At 44.6% G+C, this 26,374-nt stretch overlaps 1 protein-coding gene across 3 annotated transcripts in view; it reads left to right on the forward strand.

Annotated features, from left to right (window-relative positions):
- Window positions 1-26,374, forward strand: part of CHN1 (chimerin 1) — a 160,760-nt gene that overhangs the window by 4,401 nt on the left and 129,985 nt on the right. For all 3 annotated transcript variants that reach the window (XM_030580865.1, XM_030580866.1, XM_030580867.1), the window contains one exon: window positions 24,449-24,487. In XM_030580865.1, coding sequence (XP_030436725.1) covers window positions 24,449-24,487 — 39 coding nt within the window. The remainder of the gene's footprint in view (window positions 1-24,448; window positions 24,488-26,374) is intronic.

A 26,374-nucleotide genomic window follows, 5' to 3' on the forward strand; every position in this document is an offset into this window, starting at 1 on the left:
TTTGTTCAAAATAATAGATCTGATTAATTCATTACTTTTATGTGTTAATTAGCTCCCAGCAGTTGGTGAGTTTTAGGAATTTGTTAGCTGTTTGTTCTACTGTTCAACAAACAGGAGTGGTGCCAGGGTTTTTGGCGCCCTAAGCAGGGGTCCTTCCGCGCTCCCAGTCGGTGGCAATTTGGCAGCAGGGAGGGGGCCTTCCGCGCTCCCGGTCTTCAGGGCACTTCAGCGGCGGGTCCCGGAGCGGAGTGAGTGAAGGACCCGTCGCAGAATTGCGGCCGAAGACCCGGAGCGCGGAAGGACCCCCCGCCACCAAATGCCGCTGAAGACCAGGAGCGCAGAAGGACCCCCCACCGCCGAATTACCGCCAAGGGCGGCAAAATACCGACCCCCCAAATCCTGGCACCCTAGACGACTGCCGGCCCTGTCAACAAACCGCAAACTTTCATGAACTGATTAGTATACGTATTTGCTATTCATGATCTGCTGTTTACTGCATGTGACTAGACACCCAGTGCCCATAGTATGGTTTCAGTTCTCTGATTGGATGACCTAAGCTTCGTTTAAAGGACTTTGAAAATAATATACTTTTATATTCTGTCTATTTCAGTGATTGCAAATTTCCTTTGATTTTTTTTAAGAATTTGTTTACTTTTCATAATGGCTCATCAGTTCTCTTGTGCGAATAAAAGAAAATGATTTTAATTGGCCATGAGAGCTCTTCTAGCATGAAAATATTTGCAAATATGATTCATACTTGTACTCATGTTTTTACTGTTTGTGACTGGATCAGCTTACCCTGCACTAGCCGAAACAGGGTTAAGCCCATGTATTGACAGCAGAAGTCCCACCTCCCTGGCAGGAATGGGCATGCTCCAGATGCTCTAGCAGTATAAAGGGAGGAAGCACAGCTCATTCTGAGTGGATGCCGCAGGGGAAGGACGTGTCTGGGAAGCTCTGCAATGGGCCAGCCACAGCCTCTGACGGCGCCAGGAATCGGAGCTTCCCTGGGCCCGCATGAACTCCAGTGACTGAAGGAGCCACAGGAGACAACTGGCCCAGATGACCACGGAGAATCCAAAGTCTCATGGGAGACCCCAACGCAGACTGTGGTAGGAAGTGACCCAGGGAGGGTGACGGAGTGATACCTCCCACCCGGGAAACCTCAGCATGTTTCGGTAGGACCCTGCTGCTGAGTCAGTGGCAAGTTGCTACACCACTGTTAGGGCCCTGGGTCAGGGCCCAATGGAGCAGGGAGGGCCCAGGCCCCCCAACCAGGCCCCCCACACTGTAGACTCTGGCCGTCAGGCCACGCTGTCCTGCACCTAAAGGTGACGCTATAGACTCTGGCTGCTAGGTCATGCTGCCCTACACCTAAGGGCTGCTCCATAGACTCTGGCCACTAGGCCATGCTGCCTGGACCCTAAAGGCATAAATCGTCACACTGGTCATGAAAAATGTGGTGGATAAAATCTCTTGAGTGATTAAGAAATAAAAGGGATCAAGTGATGCACCTTTTATCTTGTGAAATGCTCACATTCTGTGGTCATGAGCATCACAAGCGTGCCTACCAATAAATGATGTGAGAGATCAAGCCGTGGTTAAAGTGCCCAGAAAGGTTATTTAAAATGAGGCTGGACAAGGATAGATTATAGAGAATTGGGAAAGATATCAGATGAAATGGAATTAATGGTGCCAGTATAAGGAGAAAGAGTGAGGCAGGAACAAAATCAAATGTAATATTTGTCCTTTGACTAGGGTGTCCAAAGACCATTGAAATCCAAATATTATACTACTTGCCAACTCTGGCCCAATAGACTGAATTTTACAGCTATGCTGTTAAACGTTGTGTAATATAGCCACTGTTTGTCAGCTTTCCTGCTGACAAAAAAATTCTACCCCCAGTGAGCAGTGCTGTTCACACTGGCACGTCTTGTGGCAAAACTTTTGTCTTTCAAGGGTGGGGGCTTAACACCTCTGAAAGACAAAAGATTTGTCGTTCAGTTGCCAATGTAGATATAGTCTAAATAGTGTGTCTTCCCCATGAAAGATCACTGGAAGAAAAGATGAAGAAGGGCTTCATGCAGGGATGCATGAAGGAGGAAAGCAAGAGTATGTTGCAATTCAAAGTTGATCTCTTTTGTAATAATACTTGTCCAAGAATCTCAAAGCACTTTGCAAAGTGTTAAATACCATTATCCTCATTGCACTAAGGCCTTGTCTATGCTAGAAGTATTGCACCAGTGTAGATAGATTTTAAAGCAATGTAATTAAACTGGCACAAATCTATAAAGTAGATGCACTTAAACCCTATTTAACCCTTGCTTAAAATAGCTTAGGTTTCTGACACAAGCGAAACTGATTTAAACAATGTTTGAATGGTTAAAGGCCATCTGCATGATGGTTTTCACTGGTTTAACTAAATCGATTTATAACCTATTGAATTACATCAGGGCAATGTTTCTAGGATAGACAAGGCTGATATTGAATTTTTTAAAACAGCTAATAATGAAAATGCTTCCTAAAACACAAATAAAGAGTGTTATGAAAGGAAATCTTGGGAGTATTCGTCTCTACAGCCTCAGTAGCTGGGTCTTGGGATGGAAAATGAGTCCTAATACTGAGAATCAGAAGGTTCTTTTCTCTCAGATGCTGTGCTACCATTCTCTAATTCATAGAATCTAATGAAGCAAATAAGGATAGTAACCTTGAAGGGGTTTTGCTGCCAGTGCAATCTCTGAAAAAAATCAAGAGGGAAACACCTGCTTTAGGAACTTGGAAAATAAAACAGATCTCTTAACTGATATAGTGGTATCAATTGATCATAAATTTGGAGCACTGAACACTTTATAAATGAGGGTTTAAAAAATTTGGTCATAGCTTCTCAATTTACCATTCTTAAAATTTTGGTTGAATACAGTGGCTAAAGATAACTCAGACTTTACTTTAAATATTGGAAAAGAATCTTTAGAGGGGTAGTCAGAGTTCAGGATTACCTGATGAAGCTTGATGAGATTGGGTCAATAATGTGTACAGGTAGCTAATAAAAAGAGGTTTTAGAACTGAATTCAGTGATGGAGGTCACTGTGGAGAGACTTAGTAACATTATTTGTTGAGTTCAGTTTGTGCTCAGGGCTGCAGGGGACCATTGTTGGTCCTACCAGGTAGCAAGTGAAATGCCTGAAGATGTACCAGAGGGTGGAGCAAGAAGTGATTAATCCAAATCCAGTAATCACCTTCCCCTTCCATTACTGTTACTACAGTCAATTTTTCCACAGCTGTCTGGCTTGTGGTTCTTGCTGACACGCTCAGGGCCCAACTGATTGCCATATTCGGTGTTAGGAATAAATTTTCCCCTGGTCAGATTGGCTAAGACCTTGGGGATTTTTAGCCTTCTTCTGCAGCATAGGGTGTATGTCATTTGCTGATTTAAACTAGAGTGGATTGAAGTCGTTGATCATGATATGAGGACTTTAGTACCTAAACCAAAAGTTATGGGTCTAAAACAGGAGTGGGTGGGTTTAGTTTCCATGGTCAGGAGTTCAGACTAGATGATCACGATGGTCCCTTCTGGCCTGGAAGCAGGCTGTGCTGCACATGCATGTATGGCTAGCTTAGCTACGTGAGGTGGAATTTTCAAAAACACTCAAGAGCTAGGGTATGTCTACATCTACAATTTTGCAGCGCTGGTTGGTACAGTTGTGTAGGTCCAGTGCTGCAGAGTGGCCACACTTACAGCAACCAGCGCTGCAAGTGGTGTTAGATGTGGCCACACTGCAGCGCTGTTGGGCGGCTTCAAGGGGGGTTCGGAGAACGCGAGAGCAAACCGGGGAAGGAGACCTGCTTCCCCACGGTTTGCTCTCGCGTTCCCCGAACCCCCGAGCAAGCAGGTCTCCTTCCCCGCGGTTTGCTCTCGCGTTCCCCGAACCCCCCTGCAAACCGCGGGGAAGGAGACCTGCTTGCTCGGGGGTTCGGGGAACGCGAGAGCAAACCGGGGAAGGAGACCTGCTTGCACGGGAGTTCGGGGAACGCGAGAGCAAACCGTGGGGAAGCAGGTCTCCTTCCCCGGTTTGCTCTCGCGTTCCCCGAACCCCCAAGCAAGCAGGTCTCCTTCCCCGCGGTTTGCAGGGGGGGTCGGGGAACGCGAGAGCAAACCAGGGAAGGAGACCTGCTTGCACGGGGGTTCGGGGAACGCGAGAGCAAACCGGGGAAGGAGACCTGCTTGCACGGGGGTTCGGGGAACGCGAGAGCAAACCGGGGAAGGAGACCTGCTTCCCCGCGGTTTGCTCTCGCGTTCCCCGAACCCCCCTCAAACAGCGGGGAAGGAGACCCGCTTGGGGGGGGGAGTCGGAGAACACCGGAGCAAACCGCGGGGAAGGAGACCTGCTTGATTACCAGAGAGGCTTCCTCAGGTATGCTGGGATACCTGCTTATTCCACGGAGGTCAAGAAAAGCGCTGGTAAGTGTCTACACTTGATTACCAGCGCTGGATCACCAGCGCTGGATCCTCTACACCCAAGACAAAACGGGAGTACGGCCAGCGCTGCAAACAGGGAGTTGCAGCGCTGGTGATGCCCTGCAGATGTGTACACCTCCTAAGTTGCAGCGCTGTAACCCCCTCACCAGCGCTGCAACTTTGTGATGTAGACAAGCCCTGAGTCTACACTGGCAACACTAAAGCACTGCCGTGGCAGCGCTTTAACGTGGCTTGTGTAGTTGCAGAAGAGCACTGGGAGAAAGCTCTCCCAGTGCTCTAAAAAAACCACCTCCACGAGGGGCATGGCTCCCAGCGCTGGGGCACTGTTCACACTGGCACTTTACAGTGCTGAAACATGCTGCGCTCAGGGGGATTTTTTTTCACACCCCTGAGCAAGAACGTAGCAGCGCTGTAAATTGCCAATGTAGACAAGCCCTCAGTGCTGGCCTAAGTGCTCTGCCCCTGAAATCAATAACAAAGCTCCCATTGAATTCAGTGAGAGCAGAGTTAAGCCTATGCTAAATGCTTCTGAAAATCCCAGCCACAGTGAACATGTATATCTTGTCAGGTGCACACTGAATGAAGCCGGTTCTGCAGGACCAGAGCAAAGCAAAGGAAAACGAGCAAAGGGAGCTTGACCAGCACTATTTAGTCCTCTTATTCAATAATCTAGCGACTCAGTTGTATCTTTTTTACATTAAAAAAAAACCCTCTTACATGAAATAAAAAATACATAAAATAGAAACGTGAGAAATTCCATTCAACCTACAAAAACAAAACATTTAAAAGCAAGAAAATGTCTTGTTACAAACCTAAAAGTTTCCACTGCCTGTATGATGATATGCAGATGTACATTCTAATCAAGCACAAAGAATACTACTTTCATCACAACACCAATGGCTTTAACTCTGACTTAAAATAAACAGCCTTCAGTAATAAGCTCAAATATAAACCCAGCACAACCCTTTTTGAAGAGTATATATTGACATATACAAGTATAATTTATGACACTCATTAGCCCCAAAATAAGTTCATAGACACAATTTTTTCCAAAAAGGCCTCGTTACAGTTTTCCTTGCTCTCGGTGTCAGGTTAGTCTTAGCTGCACCACCTTGTGGCCATAGACCATATTAACTGCTCAGCTAAGTTAGCTGCCGCAAGCCAACTGCTAGCCAGGAATGCAGTTGTGCAGCTACTGGAAGAGCAGAAGGAATTCCCACATGTAGTGAGAAACTGGTCTGGTGTCTACTCAAAAATCAAGGGATCCACAGCTGTGGATTTCTCAGGTTTTAAGAGCTAGTTGCAGGAAGGGCTGTACATACCTTGTGATTTTTAGAAAAAACAACTAACAAAGTTTAATCCTCTTGAGAGTTTGCATTTTTCAAGGCTACCTTTGCAAGGAAGAGAGCTGTAAACTCACTGAAAAAATAAACTAAAGATGAGGTTAGCTTTGGTGTGTTAAAACATTCAAAATTAAAACCCCCTGGGGGCTTGGTGGCTGTAGCTCCTCCGGGCCTCACTCACCCTGGCAGTTACAAGATGACTGATAAAAGAGAGTGATATGGCAGCTTGTATTTTATGTTCCGCCAAGTTAACAATAATTCATCTCAGTGTCATCCCCAAGAGCTCAGTTTCTATATATGGCAGTATAGTGGGGCAGCGTTGCAGATTCCAGTCCTGGGTGGGGGCTGTCCACATCAGAGTGAAAGTATAGTAGAGAGTCAGTCAGGGAGATCTGCATAGTGTCTGAGAGCTCTGGAGCTGAGGTGACAGCTTGGATTGGTGAGAACCTTTAGTTAGGATTTTATTTCACTACAAGCAAACACTGATATGACATGAGATGACATAGTCTGATCTTTCATGTAAGCAAATCCACATTCTGCGGACTAGGGGCAAGGAATTGGAACACTGCATCCTCTGGCCTCAGCCCATAGCAACTCTGTGTCCCTGTAGCAGATTGCCCTAGTAGCGGCAGGCTCAGCCTTGATCCCACAAGCAGTTCTGGGCACCAGCATGACACCTATCACCAAGAATGAGGTTCTGTAAAGATTCATGGGTCTGTTTGTGTAGAGCACTTTGTAGGATGAGCACCTTCGTTTGGTGATTAATACAAATGATGAAAATGCCTCAGGGCTTGGCTACACTGGCACTTTACAGCACTGCAACTTTTGCGCTCAGGGTGTGAAAAAACACCCCCCTGAGCGCTGCAAGATACAGCGCTGTAAAGCCTCAGTGTAATCAGCGCTGCAAGCTACACGCAGCGCTGGGAGAGCTCTCTCCCAGCGCTGGCGCTCCGACCACACTCACACTTCAAAGCGCTGCTGCGGCAGCGCTGCCGCAGCAGCGCTTTGAAATTTCAAGTGTAGCCATACCCTCAGTGCCCGGCAGCATTGAATGTCACCGTGCAGGATGCCTTTTCACCTCTGCCTCAAATTAGTTCAAGCTGGAGGACATTGTGCAGGTAACCAATAAAATATAAGATGATGTATAAATTAAATCACTGATGCTAAAGGGGTGGCAACTGTGTCATTTTTCTTTCAATCTTTTGTTTGCTTTTGTCCTTTCCCTTTATTTTCCTGTCCATTTTCTTCTCTTCTCTTCCCTTTATCAATTCTCTTTTATTGCCTTGCAAGCCAAAGAAGCCCATGGCATCCTTCTTACTAACAGTCTTTTCCTTACCTTGCTCCCTCCTTCGTGCTTCCTTCCTTGTCAGAGTGACTCTGCTAGGTGACCTTCCCCAGCAAAACGTTTTAAAAAACGGGGCCTTTTATTAGGAAGTGGCTTCCCCAGGGTAACTTATTAATGGGAATTTCCAACTTCAAAAGTGAAGGCAAATAACTTCTCCTGCTAAATACCCTGGTTGCCTGTATTGGATTCCCACTTCTTACTATTGGTACATCAGGCAATGAGGGTCAATTAAACATACATAGCCCATTCAGCATTTGGACACAGGAGTACCCCATCACCCAAATGGATCACTAGTTTGAAAATATAGCGGAAGAACCCTCTGCCCAGTGCTGGAGCAATGGAAGAGGGTTACCAGGATAATTCCTATGGCGCAGGGAGCATGGAGAGATCCAGAATAGGGAGTAACAATAAGCATAGGATTCTTACTGCAGCATAATCTAAGGTTTAAGTCTCTGATTCTCACCTGGCACGGTATAAGCAGGTCTCCTCGATGTCAGACTATTATCTGATGAGAGTGCAGCCAAGAATCTTTGTAAAAAGTCAACAGGCATTATTTACTAGGCCCAAAATTTGGTCTTCCAGATTTTTCTTCAATGTTTATAGAATCCATATACCTAACTCACTATTTAATGGTTTAGTGCAAAAAATCAATCTTTCTTCTTGAGAGGAAAACAATTAGAGTTTGCAGCTCATACGCAACTCTACAGCCAAGGGCGGCTCCAGGCACCAGCATGCCAAGCTGGTTGCTGCGAGGGCAGAAGGCAGGTTGCCTTCGGCGGCATGCCTGCGGAGGGTCTGCTGTTCCCACAGCTTCGGCTGACCTCCCGCAAGCAAGCTGCTGAAGGCAGCCTGCCTGCCATGCTTGGGGCATCAAAATACCTAGAGCCGCCCCTGTCTACAGTAATGAACAAGTGTCCAGGCAATGGAGGGAGTATAACCTGAGCAAGGAATCTCATTTAACTGATTTCACTTTCAGGTTACCAGGGATTAGTTACATCTTTTTAAGTTTATGACAATAACCCTTTGAGTGTCCTTTTTAATAGCACCGGTCATCTATCTTTGAAGTAAAATTGTGCATTTTTTTCCTAATTAGAAGCAACATTTATATTTTGAAAGAATCTGATTTTAGGGGGACTAAAATGTTGCAATAAGTGTTATTTAAATAAATTAATAAAAATATAGAGGAAAAATACAGTTCAGTTTCAGCCTAAATGATATGTAAAGGAATTATGTTAGTTGTTTACTTAATGAAGAAGACCCTTGCTGGTGCGACAACTATTAGAGAGAGGTAACTGTCCAAAGAAAATTACTACTGAAAAAAATAAGGAAATGAAAAATGCTAATAAACTATAAGTTTCTAATATGGAGAGTCAGAGATACTTTGAGATTGCTTTAGTAGATTTCATTCTGGAACCCTTACAAGTACTACCAGGAGTCCTTAACAGCAGTGAGGGGGAAAAAAAGGCTTTATTTTAAGTGCTGGTATTTTTGTTGGCACCAGGTAAAATAAACCTTCTTGTCTGTTAGCTTTTATAGGCACAGAATTCCAAAGGGTCTGTATTCCAGAGGGTCTCTACTTCCCTTTCTGGTAACACCAGCATATGAATTTACTTGTAACATTGCTTTAATATGACTGCCAGTGGGATGTTGAAAGCATTTCAGTCTGTACACTTATATCCTAAGTATAACTAAGAAAGTTGCCAACACAGTGGTCCAGTCCTAACCAATCTGTAAAGCAGAATTGTTAAGAGTTATGCGTCTCCAGTGTGGCTGTGGCAAGCTAACCAATAATGCATCAGAGCACCTCTATTTGTAATATTTACTAATTCACAGGTTATAAAAAGCCCCCAAATCAAATTTGGAAACTACATTAAACAGAAAAAGTCAGAGACTAACTTACCACTATTTTCCCATATATAGAATTTTATATAAAGTAGGGTGAAAACACTGGAGAAAACCCTTTGCAGAACCCTCAATTCTGCACTCAGGTATTTGAAAAAGCTGAGCATAATAACAGCTAGCTTATAGAGCTTTTCATCACAGATCTCATTATACCCATTTTACAGATGGATAAGCTGGGTCACAGAGAGGAAAAATGACTTGTTTAACATTGCCGAGAAAGCTGGGGCAGAGCTGGGAATAGAATCCAGGTCTCTTGAGTCCTACTCCAGTGCCGTAGGCACTGGTCTTTCTCTCTCTCTCTCTCGGAACCATAGGGTTCCATAGAGAAGCCTAAAGAGCATTTTTCTAAGGGTTTTTTGACCTTTTTGGTGTCAGACTTGGTCTGTTGATACTTTAATTGTTGGATGTAAAGTACACTATGCTTCTATTGTCTTGTTCCTCCCTTCCCCCAGGAGTGTGCAGCAGCAACTGCAGAGGTGGCTGACAGGCGATAATACTGTTTGGAGCTGTATTAACTTTGAACCCTGTTTCTGCGTAGCAATCTGGTGGCTCTGCAGGGAACACTGATGCAAAGCATGGCTACTTCTTTTCCCTGACTTTTGTCCACGTCATTGTTGCAGGAATATTTTGTATGTGTTTCTGAAGCACAGCCCATGCTGCTGACTGCAGTTATGATGGAGTTATTTATAAGGATCAAAGACGGAGTTTAAAATGCAGAATAAATTTTTTTGTATGGAGAGGTGATATTTCTAATGAATTATTAGACTGCCTAGGACTGGGAGTCAGGAGAACGGCCCTAGCCTGCTGAGTGACCTTTGCCAAGTCATTTCCCCTTTCTGTATTTCAGTTTCCTGTAAAACGAAGCTAATGAGTCTGACCTCCTTTTAAAGTGCTTTGAGATCAATTGATGAAAAGTGCTGTGTTGGAGCTGGGGGTGTTCGTCTTTTCTCTTTAGATTGAAGCTTTTCAGGGCAAGGACTGCATCTCACTGGGTTTGTATAGTGCCTAGTACAGTGGGTCCCAGCCTCATGTAATGTGTGCAGGTGCTACTGGAATGTAATAATGATCATATAAAATTTTCTGTTCAAAACTCTACCACAATTCTAGTGCCATGCTTCCTTATTGTAAAAAAGGAAATAAATCTAAGTTCTCATTACTCGGACCAGTCTGTCTTTCAAATGACAATAGGAGAAATTACTTGAAAATGGAGAGGAAAAGAAACAAGGTGATTTCAACTCCGCGCCCCCCGCCCCCCCAAAAGTGGAAGTTACTTAGGAGGGAGACTTGCAGGTTGTATTCAAGCACCAATCATGCTGAGTCTTTCCCCTAGCTCTGCCTTTCCCTCTGTGCAGGGCCAGACCTTTGTCTCCCACTTTTTCTCCTAAGTGCTGTTCCTAGTGTTCCCCAGCCAGAGCAGTCTTCTTGTTCACCAATGTACAGAAAGAACCACAGACAGCTGGAGAGAGGAGAAACCCTCACTCTCCAAAGCTCTTCAGAGCTGGTACACTGGCTTGCAGACAATCATTTGTCTATTGCATTAGTCTGACTTCAAGCGTCTGTGATGCGAGAGGCCCCAGAGCAGGGTTTTTACACTAACCAGAGTGCCTCTGACAGCTCCTTCTCTCTGTGTGTAGTTTTTGCAAGTAGAACAGCTTTTTGCTAGTGCAACAGAGAAACTAGTTGTGGGGAAAGAGATTTAGAAAATTGTGAACCTGGAGTAGCCATTGTTAAGGTGACCTGTAAAACACCAGCTCATCCAAATCCATCATCGCTCAGGGCTTGTCTACACTGGCAATTTACAGCACTGCAATTTTCTCACTCGGGTGTGAAAAAACACTACCTGAGTTCAGCAAGTTTCAGCACTGTAAAGCACCAGTGTAGACAGTGCCCCTGAGTGTGATGGATTTGAATGAGGCCATGGCTACACTTACAGCTGTGCAGCGCAGGGAGTTACAGCTGTCTTCGTTCAGCTGTGCAAGGAAATCGCTGCAGTGTGGCCACACTGACAGTTACCAGCGCTGCAGTATGGCCACATTTGCAGCATCTGCAGCGGCATTGGGGGTGGTGCATTATGGGCAGCTATCCCAGCGTTCAAGTGGCTGCAACGTGCTTTTCAAAAGAGGGGGGTGGGGTGGAGTGTGACAGGGAGCATGCGGGAGACAGAGGGAGTGGATTTTTGGAGGTGACACTGCGTCAGCTCCCTGCCTTGCAAGTTCTAAGCACTGGAAGATACACAGCACCAACCTTCAATCATTTTAAAAGTTTCGACCCCTTCCCCCACCCCTCTCTTATTCACTAAATGCAAATAGTCTTCAGACTAGATAAGCAGCTGCTCCAAAACTGACTCCCCCCTCCCCCTCCCCGCTGTGTTGCTTCTCTCCTCAAGCAAACACTATCAAGCTGTGAACATTCCAAAGAAATTCCCCAGCCTGCCTCTGGTCGAGCAAACGAGCTGTGTTTGTTTTTTAGATAAGCAGCTCCCGGAGCCCGGAGTTCACAACAAAACAGCAGAGTGGCTGAACAGGCATTCTGGGATACCTCCTAATACCCCGGAGGCCAATTACAGCACTTTTGGTGGCCACATTTGCGGAGCAGCGCTGCATCACCAGCGCTGCAATCCTTATACCCAAGGCAGAGCAGGAGTACAGCCAGCGCTGCAGCCAGGGACATGCAGCGCTGTATGTGTCTTGCAAGTGTGGACGGTGAGTAAGTTGCAGCGCTGTAAATCCACCACCAGCGCTGCAACTCTCCAGTGTAGCCAAGGCCTAAGAGAGCTACCAGCGCTGGTAGCTACGCCCTCATGAAGGTGTAGACTAGCCCTCAGTCTGGTGAAAGGAATTAATATATTGCTTCCCTTTTTATTTAGTTAGTAGAACCGGAATTGCCACAAAACTCTGTGGTGCATCTGTAGTAGGAGGCAGAAATCAGATATGCCCTTAATAATCTCCTGGCAATTTAGGCTAATAAAGTGCTTCACTGCTAATCAAGTGAGGAGTTTAGAGTGTGATAACTAATACACAATAGCTATCTTGCTGCAAAATCCTAGTAGAGACAAGCTCCCTTTAGTTTTAACTGCTAGGTAGCTATAGCGTGTAAGGCCAGAAGAGACCACTAGATCATCTAGTCCAGGGGTGGGCAAACTTTCTGGCCCAAGGGCCACATTGGGGACTAGAAGTTGTATGGTGGGCCATGAATGCTCACAAAATTGGGGTTGGGGTGCAGAAGGGGGTATAGGCTCTGCGGTGGGGCTGGGGATGAGGAGTTTGGGCTGTAGGAGGGGGCTCTGGACTGGGACCGAGCGGGGCAGGGCAGGAGGGGAATCATCGGGGCTGGGGTAGGGGTGCGGGAAGGGGTGCTGGTTCCGGCTGGGGGTGTGGGCTCTGGAGTGGGGCTGAGATGAGAGCTTTGGGGTGCAGGAGGGTGCTCCGAGCTGAGATCAAGGGGTTTGGGGAGTGGGCGGAGGGTTGGGGCTGGGGCATGGGAAGAGATTCAGGGGTGCAGGCTCCAAGCAGCACTTACCTCAAGCAGCTCCCAGAAGCAATGGTATGTCCTTTCTCCGGCTCTGCACGCTGCCCCAGCTGCAGGAACTGCCCCTGCAGCTCCCATTGGAGTGCTTAGGACCCAGAGTGAGGCCATGCCATGGCTTCCAGGAGCCACGTGGTGCTCCAGAGTGGGGCCGAGCCGCATGGTGCTGGTGGAGAACAGGAGAAACCAAGCTGCCACCAGTGCCCATTGGGGAAAATCTTCCTCTGCAAGTGAGGACAATACTATAGCCACACTCGTGGTTAGCTGTGGTTGGTGGGATTACGTTTGGGGAATGTTTGAAAGTTTTTATTTTTTTAGTAGTCTAAAAAAAAATTATAACATATTTGTATTTCTTCTTCAGTTCTACTTCAGACTATGTGTCCAGAATGTGTCTGAATTTTCAGGACCTGTTTCAACTTCCCAGTTGATTGTATTAATTTAAAAAAAAAGTATCTTGTCTTCTTGTAAATCTTTTCAGACGCTGACCACTTGATGAAGTTGCTGGTGAAGTGGACAGTAAGTCAGATAAGCACAGGCCACTGTAGACAGTGCACCTGAGTGATGATGGATTTGAATGAGATGGTATTTGTGACAAACTGCCTGCTTCTTCCACCCCAAGCCCAGGAGGAAAGGAAGAAATGAAACAAGAAATAAGCGAGGTCTCTGAACAGGGATGATATCAGATCAGTTTTTTCAAATTTTTTTTCATAGTGGAAATTGAGGAATTTTGGCTTTTTGTTCCAATCAAACTTTTTTTAAAAAATTCAGAATTTCCCTCAGACAAAAATTCTGGTTTCTGACCTGCTGTGATTGTTACTTTGTGCTCCTCCTCCCTGCACCATCTGTTGTCTCTTATATTTTACTTAGATTGTAAACTCTTTGAAGCGGAGACCATCCTTTTGCTAGTTGTAGTTGTACAGACCCTATCACAGTGGAACCCTAACTCTGATCAGAGGCTCCGGCAGTAATGTAATACATATAATATATAATACAATCTGCTTTTGGTTGAGGGTATTAAGCCTGAATTTCATTTGTATTGAGGTAACATTCAGAGGCCTCAGGTATGAGTTTGGGACCCCTTTGTGCTGAACATTGTAGTAAAGATTCTCCCTGCCCCAAAGAGCTTACAGTCTAAGCATATGAAAACATGTGGGGGAAGAAGGCAGGGCACTGTAACAGGCACAGCTGTGTTTGATATATTAGGTATGCTGAGACTGCTGCTTATGACCTAGCCATTGCTGAATGCTCTGTAGATGCATTAGCAGTAAAGCACAAATTGGATAAATTTTTAAATTGCTCTTCTGCTGTACAACCATTGCAAATCCTGCAGTGCTGTAAACTGAGCAAGATTAAATTCTGTGTACATCAAATGCCCACAAGATGGCACTTGTCATCTTTTTACCTTTGTGTTTCAAATGTACTTTTACACTTGCAGCAGCCATTTTTAAAAATGATTTTTAGAGATTTAGAAAACATGATATTCAAAAATAGTTGGACAGCTGTGTTTTTATGTGCAGTGTTTTCGTTGCAGCTGCATAGCAGGGGGGAGAGAGGACCCTAATCTCCATAAAATCCAGTTCGTACTAGACTGGAAATAAAATTAATTCTAATTTTTGTGGTACTGAGACTGTCAATATAATAAATATTTCAACCTTTTTTTCCCACATATCAAATACTCCAGTAATCAGCTGTCATATATCTAGTGTTGTGAAGGGAAAGCATCATTATCTACAAAATAGTTGGTCATAGCTTGATTCTCTGTTCCCTTTGTCTGGCTGAAATCAAGAAATGAAAATCTGGAAATAAACGACAGGAATCTGGTCTATTAATGTACAAGGTGAATTCATTTCCTGCAGTGCTGATTGGGTAAGTCAGAAAGTATTTGGGATTTCCTCTCTCCGTTATTCACTGGACAAATAGTAATGTGGCCTGACCCTAGGAGGAGCTGTATGCCGCCTCTCCAGTTTTCTTTGGTGGGAGTTGAGCACATTCAACAGCCCGTAGGATCAGGATCCACCTTAAACCCAGTGGAAGGCTTTCCATTGCAATCACTGGTCTTGGATCAGGCCTATATAGAAGCTGAGATTGGAGTAACGTTTTGTTTTTGATTTTTCCCCTAAAGCTTGATTCAATTACGTAATGCACAGCCTTCCTTAAGCCACCTCATTTCTGTCCTGTGTATGTAAAAGCTGTTTCTCTTCTCTTTCAATCAGTGCAACCTCTTGTGCAGATTAGTGGGGAAATGGAACTAGCCCTTTTAGCCTTCATGCCTTTAGCTCACCGTTGCTTTCTGTTACTCATTTTTACTGCAGTATTCCATCAGAGAAAGCTAACAACATTTGTTCAGATAAGTAATAACTAGGGTACACTTGTGAAGCTGTAAACTATGCCACTGAAGAAAAATAAGTGAGGTTTGATCCTTCTAAAAACATGTTAAGGTGCAGTATATATGATTTAGTGCCATGGTACAGCTGGAAGTCCACTTTTAATCTAAGATCCTGTTTTTACTGGCTCATAACTTTCCCCAAAATTGCATTATATCCTTATGCTCATCGCATATGTGAATTTCTCTGAGACATTTGACAAGAATCCATTCAGCTGGTTTTAGTTTGTTGCTCAGATAACTGCAACATGGTTTAATTGTAAAAGTTCATGTCTGGCATAGATGTACAGGTACAGTATTTATAAAAGATGCTGTACAAGCGCAAAGTGTTGCTAACTAGGGCCAAGACTGGAGGCAAAAACGTTTTGAATGTGGAGAGTCATAGGTGACCATATCCTCCCCCTGCAGCTATGAGCAGGCACTCAAATGTATAAGAGATGCAAAACTACAGAACTGGAGATGAGGGCACGAATCTTTCCTTCCTCTCCCTCCTTCTCCTTCTCCTCCTCCCATCACTGCTGAGACGAGGTGCCTGCTATTGGACTTTCTGGAAAGACTTGAGCTCGGTAGATTGACACGCTTCAGCCAAGGCTTTAGGGAAACGAACCATGCAGACTGCTAGTGACTGACGAGAGCTTGTCCTCTCCCCTACAATATGCATGTGTATGTAGCAGTATGGTTGGTCGATCAGCACAGTCATATGCTTACTGGCTATACCGTATCATTTCCCAGCTTATACCAGAAATGCCCTCCTCACCTCCACGATCTGCTGTAGTGGTGTGTTTTGCAGGCACAGGAGTGAGAGGCCTTGGTTGTAGCCTCTCTGCATCCTGCCTCTCCCTGCTCTTTTACTGGAGCAGAACAATTTAGCCTTCCATGCATGTCTAAGATTGTATTCACATACTTACTCTTGCTCTTCGATATTTAGACATTAAAATGATTGCATGACTGGTTTCATACGCAGGACCGGCACTAGAGTTTTTCGCACCCTAGGCGCACGGCCATTTCGCCGATCCTGCGTCTCCGGTGGAGCTGCCGCAGCCATTTCTGCAGAGGGTCCGTTGGTCCGTGGCTCCGGTGGAGCTGCTGCAGCTGTGCCTGCTGGAGGTCCACCTGAGCCGTGTGGGACGAGCGGACCGTCCACAGGCACAACTGCGGCAGCTCCACCAGAGCCGCAGACCAACGGACCCTCCACAGGCACGACTGCGGCAGGTCCACCGGAGCCACCTGCCGCCCCCCACCCCCCCCAGCAAAATGCCACCCCCCGAAAATCCTGGCGCCCTAGGCGATTGCCTAGTTCGCCTCAATGCAAGCGCTGGCCCTGTTCATACATATGTGGGATGTTCAAACAAATATTTGCTTCTGTTTGGAGATGCACTGAGAAGCATGTTGCTTTGAGGCTCTTCTTGGTTTATCTAGGGGACTGGGATACTTGAGGAGTTGTGTTGATGCTTCAGCAAGCCTTTTAAATGTGTGATCCCTCTGCCTTTGTGCCTATTTTTTTTTTAACACAAGGAAATTATGTTCAAAGAACTATGTTAAAGGAATGTTAAGAGTTAGCTACTAATTGAAGGAAATCCAGAAAAATTAGCTATGACTCCTGAGCAACTACAGCACTGTGACATTATACGTACTGGTTAGACTCGTGGATGCCATTATAAACTCAACATTCACTGCCCTACATATCTGCAGAACCCAAGATACCTTCCTATAGAAAAGGAGATACCATGGTACCGCAGTCATTGTAGTGATAACAATTACTGCATGTGCCAACAGGGACCCCAATGCTTAATATCCTTGCTTTCATGAATTAAAATACCAATGCTAATTTCATATTAAGAATGTGTTTAATGTATTTCAGATTCTAAATAAAATGGAAATGCCATAATTAACAAAGCCATATAGTAACTTCAGAGATAAATGGGAATATACAACGAATAATCTTAAGGTTCTTACCCTGTGTTTCTCACAGAATTAATTTGCCATATCTGTGCTATTGGAAGGCAAAGATCTGGTATTACTGAGTCAAAGGACCATTTCCCTCTTCATTTCATGTGCTCCTGTGAAGAGCAATGATGGTAGAGAGACCTAATGCCAGAGAGATCCTTGCTCCTTGGAAAAAATTGATGTCAGGAAAATTGAAAAATATTTTCACTTTTGTTAGCCAAGCATAAGCTACACTGAAATGAACTTCTTAAAACTCTTGGTTCCAGAATTAGCTGGAGTATGATCAGCAGACTCCTGGAGAGCCAATGATCTTTCTTGGTTTAGGTGGGTCTTCATGCTAGGCTTATTACCCTTTGTGTCAAGACCCTGTCTCCATCTATCACCTCCTACAGACAGGATACCTTATTTTAACTTATCGGTTCTCCCAGAATTGCTAAGAGATCACATACTATTCACACAAGCCAGAGATAAACTTTTTCATGTCTGTCTGGAAAGTAGAGGTCATAGACCTCTTTGCTTTATTAATGTTTCCTGTGTACAGTCTTTAATTAACTTACTTTTTTTTGTCTGGGAATTTAGAGGCCCTGGCTGCTTATCTCTGCCTGGCTGCAATTGAAAATATTTTATGGTGGATTGAGTTTCATCTTTGAGATGCTGTTGGCACTCTTACTTTAAAAACAGAGAAGAAATAACATATCCTGTCTGACTTGGCTGTCTTGGTTTGAGAATGTCATCATTAAATAATTGCTTGCTCTGTAACAATAGATCAGGTAATTTCTTGAGAATATCCCATGAACATCTTGGAAATGCTAACCAACAGACCCTCAAGGCTGAAGAGGAGTGTTTTAGAGATTGTTTCTGAAGAAATGGCATACACCTAAACTGGCCATGGTGCTTTGTCATAATCCTTCTAGCCACTACTCTCTAATGAAGATCTGTTCTGTTCTACTTTTGAAAAGAGACTAGAGACTGTGTACTTCAATGATGGGGGTGCTCCCCCTCTGAAAAATTATGCCCCTTTAAGGTGTGTCAAGCTCATCAACCAAAAATTGAGGCACCCAAACTTACTAGTCAGTTTTGAAAATTTAGGTCTAAATACCCAATCATTGATGTGCTAATAGGAATGTTGCCAGAGTAAAGCCAATCTGTAACCTGAAATGTCAATGCTGTTGAATTTCTGAAGCCCACCTTGAAACAAATGTGCTCTTCTAGTTAATGTGCCTCTTCCATATGCCTTCTGAAATAATAGTTAGTGATGCCTCAAATGCAAGGTCTTTCTCTTCTCAAGGGAGTACTTGTTCATGCAGAGGTTATCAGCATTAACGTAGAAGTGCCCCGTTAGCCTGTTGCATGGCTGTCCCTGGCTCTAGACAATAGTGTGTATACAAATAATAGGCAAGGAAAATCCTTTGCCCTTTTCTGCTTGTAAACCTAATATTTTTCTGAAGGCACATCGAGTTCCATGATAACCATTACATGGGTGAATAAATTAGACCAGCTTTATCTAAAGAGATAAAAAGAACATGCAACTAAAGGAAGAAAGAAGGAAAAGAACAAAGGAAATTCTACGCTTAAATGTCAAAATTAGCCATTTATGTGCCCAAGAACCTGAAATGTTCTTGTGCCGTTTTGTGATCTATATATGAATTTCTCATAAAATAGCTGCCTCTAACTGAAGTCCATTCTCTCAGTGCTAGCATGTTTTTCAGATTTCACTGTCAGCCTATCATTTCTTGGCTACTATTTGACTTCTAATGACCTGTGATATTTTTGTTCGATGCCTTCCTCAGCTCTATCACATTATGAAATGAATTCTTCCTTATTAAGGAGGGCAAAATTGTCCTCTGGCCCTGGAGAGAATGCATCAAGTTTTCTTCACATACCCCTTTCCCGGTGTGAATATTCTGCCCTTGCCAATTATGTGCCTATCAGCCTACCATAGACTGCCAAATCTTCCACCCATATCTCCAAGTCAAAGAGTAAAAAGAGGACAGCTGGACCTCTGAGAGACTTGAGAATGAGTTCAGCTAGGTAATGAGGGATGGTTGAGGAGAGATGAGAAGGTGGGATTTACATGCTGAACATGTTGGGTATGGAGGTAGGCAGATTGCAGTGGAGCTGGGATGGGCTAAAATGGGGAGCAGAACCAGCAGTTATCATGGGGTGAGGGTGGGCTTCTGCTTTGACAGTGGAAACTGTTTTGCTCAGAAGAAAGCCAGAAGCTGGAGAAGAAGAGTACAGACTGTTGTTTGTGAGGAAACAAGTGAGTGCTAAGGAAGGATTGGGAATTGTCTGGAGGGCCTAACGTTTCCATGCCCAGCAAAGGGAGATGAGTAGGCAAATGCTGGTGGCTTTGCCCCTGCCACTGAGAAGGCTAAGGTATGGTCTGTCACAGTGTTGTGACTTCATGATGTGTGAGGTGGAGCCTGTGCTGCTGCTCTTCAGGCCACTATGCTCCTCCAGTTCTGACTTGAGTTGTGGGTAGAAATTGCACTCACTTTTGAACTAGTGTGTGGAGCCAGGACCACTCCCCTCTCTCATGGCACATACACTTCTGCTGGTCTGTGCCAAAACACTCCTCTCAGGGACAGATCTGATTCTGCTCTTGGTCCAACATAGCAGAAATCCGCTGCAGGATATGACAACTGTGGACAGTGGCCTCCTCATGCTGTCCATGCTTTTAATATGTGGAAATATCCTGAACTGTTTTCCCCTTACTTTATAAATGTCTTTGAGTCTCAGTGGGAGGAAAAGTGCTATATCAACATAAAATGATGTTGATCATTTTACCTTATTAATATGTGTGACAGGGATCTTTAGGAGCTAAGAAGTTAGTGCAGGTTTTGAAAAAACAGCTGTTTCTTACTGTACTGTTCTAAATTATTTTTATTACTTAGTTTGAAAAAAAACCCTACCCAAATAAATTACAGTGATTGGTATACATGTATATGCATATCTATTTTGTTTTTCTTAAAGTTAATTAAGTACTTTAGGAAAAAGTGTCAGCGTGGCCACCAGCAAGAGTTAGTGGCCGCAGTCTGAGGCCACCAAAAATTTTGTTGTGTGAACCCCTGCTTTAGGCTAGGATGCTTTCACAGATCCCAGGATTGTATTTCAATAGCCTTTCCTTCATACATCCCCTTTTCTTTTTCTTCCTTCCTTATCAGAGCAAGATTTTTGTAGACTTCAAAAATTGCCTGAAGGAGGGAAATTTATCCTTTTTTTCCTGATGCATTGCTATTTAAAAAAAAAGACTTCTTGCTCCTTATGTTACAGTAACTGTGCCTGTAAAGTTATCCTAGCTCTGGTTGAAGTGGCAAATTTACTAAAATGGGCTATGAGCATGATCCTAAAAACTCTTACTAATGAGTGTAGCACTTTGAGTACTCAAATTGTCATCTGTAGGACTACATCCAGTAGTAAGCGTTTGCAGCACCAGGTTCAATATTCAGGTTAATTAAATATAAATTAACTAAAAAATACTGTAGAGGAAAAACATGATGCACAACTTGCAGAAAATGGTTTGATCTTATTATGAGAATTTCAGAGCAGAGCTCAGTCATTGCACTGACAGGTGCTACAGAAAAACCTGAGAGAGATTGACAGAGTAGAGTTTATATCATTAATTAAACACTGTTGTGTTGGTGGGAACTTCATATTTTGGTTCAGTTTTGCAGCACATTGTATCTGTCTATCTCTGAATTGTGACTTAAGGAAACAGGCTAGTGATCTGGGTATCTTAATTTTTGGATGCCCAACTGGACACCTTAAAGAAAAAGCATCTACCCTCTGGAAATCAGGCCTTTTCACAAAGTGTGCTCCCAAAAATACTGTTCATTTTTGAAAATTTGGTCCATGTTGATAATTTTTTTTAAAACAGATTTTAATAGTTCCATGTGGTGTTTAGACTTTGTTTTTTATCAGTGGGTAGCAGAGTAATGTTTATCGATTGCTAACAGCAACAGCACTCTGTTACAGACAGAAGTGAACACTGTAAAGCCTCTCCTTCATTATTGTCGTGCTGTGCTTGCTGCTACATATTGTATATCGGAGAACATTTTTAAAAATTACAATAGAAGTGACCTTTTGTTTTCATTCCCGAATGTGGAATGTTCTCTGGGAACTCTTAACAGTGTTAAGGTAGTAAAGTATGCTGACAGATTTCTAAACAAAATACTTGTGCATAGCTGCAGAACATAAATCATTCCTTCCAGTTCTGAATTTTATAAATTGTTACATGAAAGTTACCTCTGTTCTTGTTTGACTTTAACGAGATTTTTTTTGTTCAGGCAGAAATATTGTTGCTTCTCAGTTTTGCAAATATAATGCCCTTAGTTGTAATGACATAGCTGTAGTTCCTTCAAAAATGGTTTAAACTGCCAAGATATTTGGGTTTTCATAATAGTCAGCTCACATTGTACAAAATTTGGAGATGATGTCCTTTACCTATCATTTATTTGTAAATCAAATGGATGCAAATGTTGTTTATAAAATAGCAACAGTAGACCAAAAGCCAGTAATAGTGTAGTCATATTCTCCTGGGAATAAGGGCCCATTATTTTTAGACACAGTGAAGCAGGGTGAGCACTGCTCCAGCCCTGAAGCTGGGGCTGGGGAAGAGAGCAAAACCCCAGCTGATTGGGGGAAGTGGCTGCAGCTGGGGCCACAGCCCAAACAGACCAACTGGGCCTTGTAAGAAGGCTAGGGCAGCCAGAAGCTCAACAGTCTCTCTCTCTGCTTGTGGAGAGAGAAGGGCCTGGCTGCTAGGGAACTGAGCAGGGTACTGGGAGTGGAGCAGGGCTAGGGGAAGGCTAGAAGGGCTGAGAGCTCTAGCCTGGAAAACCACCAGGCTGTGGGACTAGCTGAGGGCCTAAGAACAGTACTGGGGCTGCAGAGGGGCAGCCCAGCTAGAGAGAGAGGCAGCAGGTCCAACCCAACCTTGCCTGTGATGAGTGGTGTATACTGCAGTCTGCCCCAGGGAGTGGGGCTAGATAGTGACTGGCAGTAGCCTTACACTGAGGCGAGGTGGGGTTAGTGGGTGGGGGTTCCCCTGAGTGGGGAGACCCAGAGTGTGGGGGTAATGCCAGGGGGGCAGCAACCCGGAGAAAGGGGCACCGGGGTCCTGGGAGGGCCACAGAGGCCAGCGGTAAGGCGGATCACCAGCCTGCAGGGGGTGCTCCCAGATGCTGGAAGAGCTAATTCCCACGGATGACCAGCAGGAGGCACCGCAGGAGTGAGTCCACATCCTTACACATAGGTTTTGCCTTTTTCCACATGATATACAGTACAGTGCTGAGGAATCTCATGTTCCAGTGCTCCTACCATGCACTTCCTAGAACTGCTTTAACTTGAAATAAAATAAAAATTAGAAATGGATAGTCCTTAATGTGTCTACTGATGATGATCTTTCAACGACAGAGCATAGGGTGGAAAGCTGAAAACCTCCATGCTGTTGTGAGACACTTGGCAGGCAACCATGAGATGGTAGCATGTCTGCATGATCTCTTGGGGATTTAGATAAATGGATTCCCAAAATTCCATTATCTGACCCAGCTGTTCACTTATTAATAACAATATAATATTTATAAAAGGGCCTAATACCAAGGCACTTGAGGCACTCTATAAGCAATTAATATATGATAATCATATATAGTAGCTAAAATGTGTCACACAAGACAGATGATAAAAAGCTAGACAAAATGACAGCTATACAAATATGGTGGAAAGTGCAAGGTGAAGGAGTTACTATCCATAGCTGATAGCAATTCAGATAAAAAACATTCCTGAATTAGAAGTGTTTACAAATGTTTCTGAATGGGGAGGCGGTGGGTTAAGGTAAATATCCACAGGAAGTAAGTTCCTTACCCTAAGGCAGGGGTGGGCAAACTTTTTGGCCCGAGGGCCACATTGGGGAATAGAAATTGTATGGCGAGCTATGAATGCTCACAAAATTGGAGTTGGCAGGTGGGAGGGGGTGGAGCTGGGAATGAGGGGTTTGGGGTGCACAAGGGTGCTCTGGGCTGGGATCAAGGGGTTTGGAGAGCAGGAGGGGGATCAGGGCTGGGGCAGGGAGTTGGGGCATGGGGAGAGGTGCAGGCTCTGAGCGGCGCTTACCTCAAGTGGCTCCCAGAAGCAGTAGCATGTTCCTTCTCCAGCTCCTATGCGGAGACACGGCCAGGCGCCTCTGCACGCTGCCCCATCTGCAGGCACCGCCCCTGCAGCTCCATCCGACAGCGTCAGTGCCAGCAGATATTTACCTACCAAAAGCTATGGTGTAGCAGAAGACACTGTCATCTGCTCTCAAATGTGAATGTTTCATAGATCCTGCAACATGTAGAGTGCCACTGACTCCCATCAACTGCAATGGGAGGTGAGAGAGCTCATCATCTTGTAGGATCAGTAGCTCATGGGATCAAAACCAAAGTTAGGGGGTACCTGATAGGAGTAGAGGAACCAGTGAACTGACACAAAGCAGCTGCAATGAGGGCCAGAATCTAGCCCAACTGGTAAATTGTCAGCAAGTCACAAGACAGACAGAACCTAGAAAACCAATTTATTTTTATGACAAACTCCAAAGTACATGACAATAATTAAAGTTTGAGGTTTGCAAGATTTGGAGAGACGCTCATGGTATTCTTACGGCATCTGGTAGTTTTTACTATGTGGAGCTTGTACTCAGTATAAAAGGAATGCAAGTTTCTTGAAACTTCTTCAGTATTATTTATATGCTGTGAAGTGTATCAGATTGCAAATCAAGGATTAGCTGGATCAGTGTAAATAGAAGATTTGAAAAAGGAGAGAGATCTCAGTGGAATAAAGTTGCAACATTGCTTCTTATACAGATTGATATCTTCCAGTTCTCTTGCGTTCACAAATTTAGGGCCTGATCCTGCAAGCATTGAAGTCTATAGGAGTTTGGCCTCTGATTTTAGTGGAAGAATGTAGTGTCCCTTTACATAGTTTGTGAGCCCTCTTGTGACACTGTCTTCTAAAACAAACCCAGAATACAGTGAACTCCACTAGGGAGCTCACAAACTATGTAAAGGGATACACTCAATTCCAAAACACTTTAGAGAAGGACTGGGTCATTAATAGGTGAAATGAAAGTTGATTGATTTGACCTTAAGTTAAATATCTTTAAGGAAACATTATTTTCTAATACAAACTTTTTTAAAAAGGCATATTTAAAGAAAGCATTATTCTTTTTCTTCCCAGTTTTGCACGTCTATTTATAGAAGCATTAGAGTTCCGTGTAAATTGGCCATCTTGCCAATCTTGGTATTCTATTGCTCTTCTTCCACCTTGTTTTGAAAAATAACTTTACAAACTTCCAAGTAAAGAAGAGAAAACTCTTGTGTTCATTTTTTACAACTCCCTTTTTGTAGCTTTTAAAATGCCGATAATATTAGCATATACTCCAGCTAGATTTTTGTACAGTTATCTTGCTAAATTTAACAATGCTTCTGCAGGAATGCGTTTACCTTGTTTTTAATAGTGTATTTAGATAAGTGTCATTATTCTTTCAGATCCTGATGAATACCAACCACCTGTTTGGAAATCTTACTGTGAGTATTCAAACAGATTTTTAAAAAATATTGGAACAAAAGACTTTCATTTCCAGTGCTTTTAAAACAATTGAAATACCATTTTTATCAAGATGTGAGTTCAAGAAACATTGTGCATTAATATGAAGAGTAGTAGGAAATGTTGTCATTTGGAGACACTTGCCCTCCTTGATGCCAAAGGCCAAGTGCATCTGTACAGTCCCTGGAGTTGGATTCTGTAAACCTTGTTCACATGAGTGTTCTCATTAATGTCAATGAGACTACTTGCACAGGTATGGCCTGCTGGCATAGTGCCTAAGGGCGTTAGTGACCGGATTCTTGCAAGGGAGAAAGATTCAGCCTTTATTTAACAGCAGATTTTCAGTGTGTGTGTGTATTTGGCCACACAACTACTGTAAAATGCCTCTAACTCTACATGTTCTGACATATTTTTGAGGCTAGATGCCCTTCTGAGACAGGGGCAGGCAAACTTTTTGATCTGAGGGCTGCATTGGGTTTCTGAAGTTATTTGGAGGGCCGGTTACGGGAGGCTGTGTCTCCCGAAGCAGCCAGGCAGGGCTGCCCCCCCCCCCCCCCCCCCCCGCTATCCGACCTGTCCTGCTTCTCACCCCCTGGGACTCCTGCACCATCCAACCCCTCCTGTTCCCTGACAGCCCCTGGAACCCCTGCCCCTGATTACTCCCCGCCAGCCCCATCTAACTCCTCCTCTCATTTCTGACTGCCTCATCCGACCACCCCCGGAACCTCTGCCTCTGATTGCTCCCTGCCGCCCCATCCAACCCCACCTCATTCCTGACGGTCTGCCCCTCAGCCCGTGTGACCTCTGCCCCATCCAAACACCCTTTCTCCCTGTCCCCTGAGAACTCCTGCCCTTGACTTCCTCCCACTGTGCCATCTAACCTTCCCTCTCCTTTCTAACTGCTCCCTGGGGATCCCTGCCCCCATTCAACCCCATTGTTCCCCACCCTTTGACCACCCAGACCCCTATCCACACCCCCACACCCGATCACCACCTGAGCTCCCCTGCCCTCTATCCAACCCCTCCCCTGCTCTCTGCCCCCTTACCACGCTGCCTGGAGCACCAGTGGCTGGCAGTGCTACAGCTGCGCCGCCCAGATCACCAGGAAAGGCAGCCATGCCACCTGGCTGGAGCCAGTCACGCCACCGCGCAACACAGAGCACCAGGTCAGGCCCCAGCTCTGCAGCTGCGCTGTCCCAGGAGCTCGCAGCCCCACTGCCCAGAGCATTGCTCCGGCGGCGGGGCGAGCTGAGGCTGCAGAGTAGGGGGAACAGCAAGGAAGGGGCCAGGGGCGAGGCTCCTGGGGCAGGAGCTCAGGAGCCAGGCAGGAGGGTCCCGCGGGCTGTAGTTTTCCCACCTCTGTTTTGAGACCATGTCCAGAGACTAGAGCAGGGGTAGGCAACCTATGGCACACATGCTGAAGGTGGCACATAAGCTGATTTTCAGTGACACTCGCACTGCCCAGGTCCTGGCCACCGGTCCGGGGGGCTCTGCATTTTAATTTAATTTTAAATGTAGCTTCTTGAACATTTTAAAAACCTTATTTACTTTACATGCAACAATAGTTTAGTTATATGTTATAGACTTATAGAAAGAGACCTTCTAAAAACGTTAAACTCTAAAAATCACTTAGAAAAGTTAGATGCCTGCAAGTCACCAGGGCCTGATGAAATGCATCCTAGAATACTCAAGGAGTTAATAGAAGAGGTATCTGAGCCTCTAGCTGTTATCTTTGGGAAATCATGGGAGACGGGGGAGATTCCAGAAGACTGGAAGGGGGCAAATATAGTGCCCATCTATAAAAAGGGAAATAAAAACAACCCAGGAAACTACAGACCAGTTAGTTTAACTTCTGTGCCAGGGAAGAT

The sequence above is a fragment of the Gopherus evgoodei genome, chromosome 11 (genome assembly GCF_007399415.2).
Source record: "Gopherus evgoodei ecotype Sinaloan lineage chromosome 11, rGopEvg1_v1.p, whole genome shotgun sequence".
Classification (NCBI taxonomy): Eukaryota; Metazoa; Chordata; order Testudines; family Testudinidae; genus Gopherus; species Gopherus evgoodei.